Below are 9,704 nucleotides of genomic sequence, written 5' to 3' on the forward strand. Positions count from 1 at the left end.
ATTTTCTTTCATCTCTGGTTTACTAACTCTCGTTTCCTCTTCTTTCGGTATCTCTAATCACAATAACTGATTGTCTGATCATACATGCTGATCTGATGATCATTTGATTTAGAGGTAAAATAAATTGTCATTACAAGCTTTGTGAACATTAGAAGCTAGCATTAGTTCTTTCATTTTGATGATAGGAAGTTTAGAACTTTCAAATTAGACATGATTATTGGTTTAGTCCGTGGAAATTAGTTGTTGCTATGTGCAACATAATTGTATTTCTCCGACCTTTGAACACATGCATTTGCATATACTTGAATGACACATTCTTGACTCTTAGTACTCTTCGAGATGTGGTAAAATTTGCATGCAATCGTCATCGCAGCTGACCCTCCCAGGCGGAAAAATGTATTTATTGCAGAAGTTCCATGGTGATGAGAAAATTGTAAAGGCAATGCCTTGGTAGGGAATTGAACTGTTGTGGATCTTTGAACTTGTACTTGCATTTCAATTGACTTATTTATAATAATATACCAGGAGGAATAAGCATGAACTGCTGCAAAAGTTGCAGCATTTCATGGGGTCGATTAACGAGTCATCATATGATTTGAAATTGATTGCTTGCGATAAAGAGCAAGTAAGATGGTGACTGCATTGTTTGTGAAAGCATTTGCAGCTTCTTTCCAGGAAAAGAAAATGGGGACATGAAGATTGATAGTATTGAATAGGAAGAAAAAAACAATTAGTGAGGGCAGCAATGAACAAAGTAAATATCAGTGGAGATAATGAGTACAAAAATATTAATAATTGTACCTTTGTTTCTATATATTAAATAATTGCAGGCAGGTCCCAATAATTGATTTGGGGGGTCCCTTCCCATTGAGTATTAAATGTCTTGTTGAAAAAATTGGGGATTGTCTTTAAGATCTCATAGGACCATCTCAAATCCCTATCCTAATCCCCATAAACTTAATTAGACATTTAGATTTTAGACGGGAAAATTGGGGCCACCATATCCTTTCATTCAAGGGTTGGGCCAAAGTGGCCTTTGGCTATTGAAGTAATGCACATGCAAGTGCAACAGCAATGCCGTTGCAAATCATTGTTTCGCGGGGGGGGGCTCAGATTTCAGATTTTGGTGATTATTCCAAATATTTTTTTTATATGGTGCTTTTGCTCCTTTTAGGGGATCATTTTAACCATGTATAATGTAGGAGATGGGTGGTTAGTCTTTATTCTTTAGGGTCCCTTCTCAGTTTATTGCCCATAAAATATTATCTTTTACTTAACAAAAAAGGTTAGGTTTCCATGGAGGATTTGTTACCTTTTTGTATGACTAAAAGACATGTATTTTTAATTTTAACTGCATACAGAATTTCTTAAACCTCTTTCAGTTGAACTAATTTTCTAATAGTACAAATGTTAACATAATGAACGTAGGAGATGAAGGTGAATTAAGGGGACATCAAAGTTTATGTTTCGGGACAATTTTCGACAATTAGGCTAACATCATTGCAGTAATATGGGTGATAACAAACTGCTTCAATTCATTCGGGGTGCTGATATTGACATTCGAGTAATGTGCATCCGGCATGGCCCTGACGGTAATGTCTGGAGCAACTTCAAACAGGTGAATCTGTAACATAACTATTATTTCCTTTTTCCTTAAATCTACCTGCAATGGATCTGCATAGATTATTTGCTCATTTTCCATGTATCTTTTTAAGTACAGATTGCCGATGCCGGTTGGTTTGTTGAAGGCGGCTAACAACCTTACTCGTCTTTCGGGATGAAAGGAGGTAATTTCTTGTAAACATTGCTTCATATTGAGTATGACAATATGTTAGTGCATTCTTTATTGCTATTTGCATTTGATTTGTTCCACCTCTATATTTGTTTATCACAGTTCTTCTGAATTTTGTTTTGGTTGAAGAAAATTAAAAGAACACATAATTTGTAGCTGATACATTTGCTTAGTGTGTTATGTCATCATAACGAGTCATTGATGTAATCTAATATTGTTTGAGAAAGTGCTCAAGTTTGAAAGAAACCTTTGTGGTCCATTTACTGTAATCTATTCTGAATACCACATATTTGATGTTCAAGTATTCTCTCTGGCTTTTACATAGCTGTTTGATGCAATAATTTGTGATCCTCCATATGGAGTTCGGGCTGGTGACGGAAACCCGGTGGTCAAAAATTGCTCAAGGGGATCTTCGGCCCTTACACTGTCCTTGATGATGAAAGGACAGAGACCATATACTACCAACTGCACCTTATAGCTTAGCCAATTGTGTGCACGACTTACTTGACCTTGCTGCTAGGATGCTTGTGATGTGGAGCAGGCTCGTGTTGTTTTATCCGGTGTTGAGAGAAGACATTCGGAAGATCATTTCCCGGAGCATCCATGTTTTCAGTCCAGCGGAGGTTGTTGTTGAATCAGGTGATTCAAATGCGAGTAAAGAATCAAAGACCAAATACATAGAGAAATATGTGTAGTCCCTGCTGCTGTTTTGACTTGTATTGTAGACATTCATGTTTTTATTTGCTACTTAATGCTATATTTCTTGTTTTACCACTCTAAAATTAAAATTCAGATTTAATTTTTCTTTCATATATTTTTTGTGTTTACTTCCTCTTTTCCTTTGATTTTTATTTAGTTGGCGGCGACACAATTTTAATATCGGTTGTTGGCAGGTGATTATTATTTTTCTTGAAATTTATTTGATTCTAAATAAAAATCTGTCTTTGTGAGACATTTTTCTCTACTTTTTGTGGCACACTTTTTCTATGCTCTTATGGCATGTTCCTTATGTTTTTTGGTACTTTTTCGCATATTTCTTCGATCGTGTTGGTGCTTGCATAAAAATCATCACATTTGTTTTCTGATTGGTTTTGTGATGGTCATGTATTGTTAATTTTTTTTCTTTGGTAAAAGGTTGTTTGCCAATATAATCAGTATTTTATAACAAAATCAATATAATCATAATTGTACAACAAAGAAGTTTGCTAAATTGTTTTATTCGCTCACCACTCCCTTATCATTTCGTAAAACGTCTTGTTCGACAAAGACAAAGACAAAGAGTTTTTTTGAAGGTTACTGAATTCTTTTGATGTTCTCAATGGAAAGTTATATTTTTATTCGTGCTTTTTTATTTAATATTTTTGTTTCATGTATGAGTTTTTTTTACTATCGTCCTCAGTTTTCTGTTTAGATGCGTTGTAATTTTGATTCATTTTATTGTTTTTATTAATAAAATTTAATTGTTATTTGATTGACCGATTTGTTTATAAAAATTTAACAATCCAAATGTACTTACCTTGAATTTTAAAATATTTGATTTTAAGATGATTTAAATCCAAAATGATTTTTGTATGAAAAAATTTGTTTTGGAGCTCATTTGGAACTTATAGTATCTATTTTTTAGGCTTATATCATAAGCAAGTACCTAAAGTATAACATATTTTTTATTTAAGTGTTTAAAATATCTTTTGGTTAAAATAAATATTTAAAGTTATCTTTTAATCAAAATAGGTACTTCAAGTATTTTCTAATCAAATAGGTACCTAAAATATTCTATCTTTTTCATCTAAGTTCATAGAAGATTGGCATGTGATATTAATTAAAGAGTACTTTAGGAATCTAGATAAAAAATTGAATACTTTAGATACTCATTTTGACAAAAAAAAAACTTTAAGTGTCTATTTTGGCTCAAAAGATAACTTTAAATATTTATTTTGATATTTATTTTGACCAAAATATATTTTCAATACTTAGATGAAAAATATATAATTTAAGTCAAGTGATCGATTGAGGGGGGGGGGGGGGTTTGTGATTTCTAAGTAAAATAATATCTTAAGCATTAAGATAGTTTGATTAATAATTATAAGATAATATTTTTTTGAAAATTTTAGTATAAATATAAGACAATATATTCCTTGAATTTGTAGTACTTGAATTTAAAATTTCAAAAAATAATAATAAATTTCTTAATTATTAAAACCGTTGATTCATATTTATAGATATTTATTCTTAAGGGTAAAGTATAGTAATGGTCACTGAACTTTTTTAAAACATTTATTTAGGTCCCCAAACTTTTAAAACTTGCAATACAGTCCCCCAACATTTAGTCCATTTGCAATATGTTCTCCCAACAGTTACATCGGGACCATATTGCAAACATACTAAATGTTGGGGGATCATATTGAAAACGGATTAAATGTTGGGGGACTTTGCAAATTTTAAAAGTTTGGGATCTAAATGTTGGGGGATCATATTGAAAACGGACTAAATGTTGGGGGACTGTATTGCAAGTTTTAAAAGTTTAGAGACCTAAATGAAATATTTATAAAAGTTCAGTGACCATTAGTATACTTTATCCTATTCTTAATTACTAAGATCGTTGATTCATATTTATAAGAGAAAATAACATCAGTGACAAAAAATATCTTATAATATACGATTTTAACCAACTTTTTTTGGATTTGCCAAAATGACCAACTAAATCGCAATGTGATCGATAATTCGCAACGCGATCTCCGGTATCGCAAATCAGTTTCCAGATCGCAACGCGAACTTCGACTATCGCATTGCGATTTACATATTCGCATTGTGATAGTCCAAGTTCGCGTTGCGATAGTCGAAGTTCGCGTTGCGATTTTCCAAATTCATTGCGATAGTCGAAGTTCGCGTTGCGATAGTCGAAGTTCGCGTTGCGATAGTCCAAATTCGTTGCGATAGTCGAAGTTCGCGTTGCGATTTTCCAAATTCGTTGCGATAGTCGAAGTTCGCGTTGCGATTTATTCCAAATTCGTTGCGATAGTCCAAGTTCGTTGCGATAGTCCAAAATCGCAATGACTGGTGGTATTGCATTTGTTTCTTAAGAATTTTCTCTAAAAAAATAGTATTCGCGCGGACGTGTCGAAGACACGTATTACCACGACCACGACCCGACCCGACCCGAGACGAGACGGACGACGGCGGCGGCGACGCGCGAGAGTCCCCCTTGTTCTCTATCACTCAACAAGAAAGTGGGAAAGCCAAGCCTTAAATACCATTCTCAATAGTGTTTCCAATACTATGTGGGATTGAGCATTACCAACACTTGTTTCCAATACAATGTGATTATTCAGGAAACAATTAACAATCATGCACCTTAAAACAACCGAATCAGCAACCAATTGCATTAGTATTATACGATTAAATATGTCATAATTAAAAGTCAATTTACAATCAATCGCGATTATTGTAATTTTAAGCAAAACATTCAAAAATAATATCACTATTTAAGGCTCAATCCCACATAGTATTGGGAATAAGTGTTGGTAATGCTCAATCTCACATAGTATTGGAAACACTATTGGGAATGATATTTAAGGCTTGGTTTTCCCACTTCCTTGTTGAGTGATAGAGAACAAGGGAGACTCTCGCGCGTCGCCGCCGCCGCCGTCCGTCTTGTCTCGGGTCGGGTCGGGTCGGGTCGGGTCGGGTCGTGGTCGTGGTAATACGTGTCTTCGACACGTCCGCGCGAATACTATCTTTTTAGAGAAAATTCTTAAGAAACAAATGCAATACCACCAGTCGTTGAGATTTTGGAACTTGGACTATCGCAACGAATTTGAAATAAATCGCAACGCGAACTTCGACTATCGCAACGAACTTTGAATAAATTGCAAAGCGAACTTCGACTATCGCAACGAACTTTGAATAAATCGCAACGCGAACTTTGACTATCGCAACGAACTTGGAATAAATCGCAACGCGAACTTCGACTATCGCAACGAATTTGGAATAAATCGCAACGCGAACTTCGACTATCGCAACGAATTTGGAAAACCGCAACGCGAACTTCGACTATCGCAACGCGAACTTGGACTATCGCAATACAATAGTCAAAGTTCGCGTTGCGATAGTCCAAGTTCGCGTTGCAAATCTGGAAACTGATTTGCGATACCGGAGATCGCGTTGCGAATTATCGATCGCATTGCGATTTAGTTGGTCATTTTGACAAATCAAAAAAAAATTGATTAAAATCGTATATTATAAGGTATTTTTAGTTACTGAAGTTATTTTCTCCATAAATAATGTTTGCTGTCCTTTGACGGGGACAAGGCCCAAATCCAGTCCAGAAGAACAAAGGTTTACCCACTTTTATTAAATATTTTTGTGATATTATTATCCGAACAAGGCCTTTAGCGCATAGAGCGATTGCGAGAGCGAGAGCGAGAGACAAAGGAAAAAAATGGCTTGTCATCTACTGGGGACGGACTTCACTCTCCCTCTCAAAAGCTCCAAGTTATCTCACTCGGTTCGCCGCTTTTCATTTCAAATACCCGTTTTTGTTCATATATGTTTCGAAAGCTTCAATTTGTAGTCAATTTCAATATTCTGTTATATCTGTATTTTTAGGTACTTTCAGTAACTAAATTCTTACTCTTTCTTCCCCATGTTTTATGTACTGTTTTGTTTATGTATCCAGCGCCAGCGGCGAAAAGGACGGTCTAATGGGTCGCAGAAAGTTCCTGCAACTGTTGCTTACCATGGACTAAAGACTCCTCCTTATAACCTTGTCAGTGAACCCTTTCCTCCCTTTTTAGTTACTTTTTATTGTTAACTTTGCACATTGTAAACCACTTGTGATGGATAGGAGCGTAAATGAACATAGTTTAGATGAATTTTATGTTCATGTAATCAACGGGCAATAACAAGGTGTCTTAGATTCGTTTACGTTGATGAACGACCCGTTCGAAAGTTTATTTATTGGCTCGTTTATCGACATGTTTACAAGTTCCTGAACAGTAGAATTCAAATTGTGAATCCTAAGGAACTTAAGGACTATTAGTGTAATTTCATCATTTTTTCTGAACATATTAACAAACATATTCGCTAATGTTACCGAAATGAACACAAACACCTTAAAAAATAAACAAACTAATACGGACACAACTTTTTTCGCTCAAGCCCGGTTCATTTATGCCCCTAGACTTATGTAGCAATTTGTGACTCTTTGAATGGTCACTTCCTAGACTTATCTACATTCATTACCTTCTTTCAGGATGGTTTAGAACCATATATGAGTAAGAGAGCATTAGAGGTGCATTGGGGTGTGCATCATCGTGGCTTTGTGGATGACCTGAATAAACAGCTTGGCAAAAGTGATATACTGTATGGCTCTACTATGGATGAACTTGTCAAAGCAACATACAACAATGGGAACCCCCTACCTGAATTCAACAATGCAGCCGAGGTATAACAATGTTGACCATTCATCTTTGAATTGTTTGGTTGTATTCGATGTGTTGTTCTCCTTCGAATATTATTCGGTTGAAACAAAATCTTGGGTGGCATCCACTGATGATCAAGTTTTAGGAACAATTGTACTCTAGAATTTTATCCCTAAGAGTGGGTTTACATTGTTTTCGAATTCGTATGATACTAACATCCAATGTGTCTTGAATCTTTATCCATTTTTTATCGCATTGAAGTAAAACTTCTAACCATTTAGTGTTGAAATGCAACTTTTGTTTCAACATGTTGAAGTAATAAACTTTTGTCCATTGAAGTCGGAAAAGCATCTAATGTAAGATCAACACTTGAGCTTACAATTGCAGGTGTGGAACCATGACTTGTTTTGGGAGTCTATGCAACCAGGAGGTGGGGGCATGCCCAAACTTGGTTTACTTGAACAGATTGAAAAGGATTTTGGGTCGTTCACAAACTTCAGAGAGAAGTTTATGGAAACAGCTCTCTCACTATTTGGCTCGGGTTGGGTTTGGGTCGTTTGTAAGTCCTTTCTTGAGTTAATTTCTGTTTGATTATCGATGAACTGTTCCTCTGCTCGGTGCCTAGTTATCATTTCCATAGCTTGCATTTTCCCTAAATTAGCCCTTGAATATTCTTGGTAGTCGGAGGCCTATGTGTTCGAGTTATAATTTCATACGCATGTTTTCCCTTGTGATTCTTATACTCTCATTGCTCCTCTTTCATTATTTTGTTTTTTTTTTTTTTAATTCGGTATGATTCAATAATGGTTCAATTGCTTCTACTTGACAATGGTAGCCTATAGTTGGAACATGATTTGTCTTTTAACAAGTTGACTCTGCAATTAATTCTTTCATTTGATTGTTTCAGTGAAGAGGCGAGAAAAACGTCTTGCGGTGGTGAAATCGTCTAATTCAATCAATCCAATTGTCTGGGATGACATTGTATGTCAAGTGTCGACCTAGATATTTATACCTCTATTTATTTCTGTCCATCTTCTATACCTTAAAGTTTAACCATCATCTTCTGGTGCAGCCGATCCTGAATTTGGATATGTGGGAGGTAACCTCTTTTTCTCTCGTTCTTTTAACTTTTTCTCCCCAACATTCTAATAGCGACTGACAGTTTGTTTGTTTGTTATTACAGCATGCTTATTATTTGGATTACAAGGTATGCTACTCGATCTACGCCTTTATTTTTAGTCCAATACGAGTATATTTTCTTGAAATCGTCATTGCCTATTCTAAGCAGAATGACAAAGCGAAGTACGTGAGCACATTTATGAACCACCTTGTGTCTTGGAATGCTGCAATGGTTCGCATGGCATGTGCAGAGGCATTTGTGAATTTTGGCGAGCCTAAAATCCCCATCGCTTGAAATGCCGAACCTTGAAAAGCTCATAGCTCGGGACTAAAATGCAATCGACAACTTCCCCCTTCAATTGCAGGATTTACTCAAAGCATGCGAATTAACCGCAGGCAGACCATGTCTGCTGAACTCCTTCCGCAGAGTTTCGAACCGGATTACTTCTTTGTCGGTACAGGACTCGAATCCACCATAGGAAAGCATGTAATTTCCCTGTAGGGAGAGGAGGTATAATTCTCCAAATGGTCATGCCAAAACATAAATTTGACTCAAATTATTTTAGAGTTGTAATTTTATAAATTTTTACTCAACTAAAAAAATCAAATTTAAATCGAATTATAAAATAGAACTTAAATAATAGCTCGAATAACTCAAAATTTAAATTTAAACATAAATACAAACAATTTAACTCGATCAATTCAATTTCTATAAATTTGACTCGATTAAAAAATTAGATTAAAAATGAATTATAAAATAATAGTCATTTACTTAAATAGCTTAAAATTTTGTTGGCGGACCTTGACTTGACTCGATAAAACGGTTTCTGTGCAGAGTTTCTCTGTTCCAACCAATTTGTCTCAAAACGTCTCTATTGACTAACTTGCCCCTGCATTTAACATTTTAACTTTCAATAATATTTTATTTTTAAATTAGATTGTTATTTGATACTGAACAATCTTAATCTACAGTTATATATATTATTTGTTTAAATAATAACTAACAATATATATTTTTGAACGCAATAACTAACAATATATGAATGTTAAATATCTTATTTATTTATTTATATATTATTTAATTAATAATTAAAAATATATGAAGGTAAATAATGTATGTTAGTTCAAGTGGTACACAACTTGATATCATTTAAATAGGTTTCGAGTTTGAGTTCTTATGTATGCAGAAAATATCTGCTGAGAGACTCATCCACCAAAATTAGGTATGTGACGTTGGTCGATCCAGAATAGTCAAGAAGAAACCTGAAAGCTGAGAGGAGAACAAAAAAATTTACGTGCATGTAATAGATTACCATGTGTTTGTAGGATAAAAAATTATTTTGCAAAGAGAAGCCAAGATTAGGGATATGTAT

The 9,704-nt window shown here is 34.8% G+C and overlaps 1 protein-coding gene across 1 annotated transcript; it reads left to right on the top strand.

Annotated features, from left to right (window-relative positions):
• Positions 1–6,169: 6,169 nt before the first annotated feature.
• LOC120144547 (superoxide dismutase [Fe] 3, chloroplastic-like) lies at positions 6,170–8,842 on the top strand. The gene is made up of 8 exons (XM_039158592.1): positions 6,170–6,296; positions 6,468–6,557; positions 7,044–7,235; positions 7,600–7,771; positions 8,120–8,193; positions 8,285–8,311; positions 8,396–8,419; positions 8,501–8,842. The coding sequence occupies exons 1-8, from the start codon at positions 6,231–6,233 to the stop codon at positions 8,624–8,626; spliced, it is 771 nt and encodes a 256-aa protein (XP_039014523.1). The 5' UTR covers positions 6,170–6,230; the 3' UTR covers positions 8,627–8,842.
• Positions 8,843–9,704: the final 862 nt, after the last annotated feature.

Source organism: Hibiscus syriacus, unplaced genomic scaffold (assembly GCF_006381635.1).
Source record: "Hibiscus syriacus cultivar Baekdansim isolate YM2019G1 unplaced genomic scaffold, ASM638163v2 tig00110890_pilon, whole genome shotgun sequence".
Taxonomy (NCBI): Eukaryota; Viridiplantae; Streptophyta; class Magnoliopsida; order Malvales; family Malvaceae; genus Hibiscus; species Hibiscus syriacus.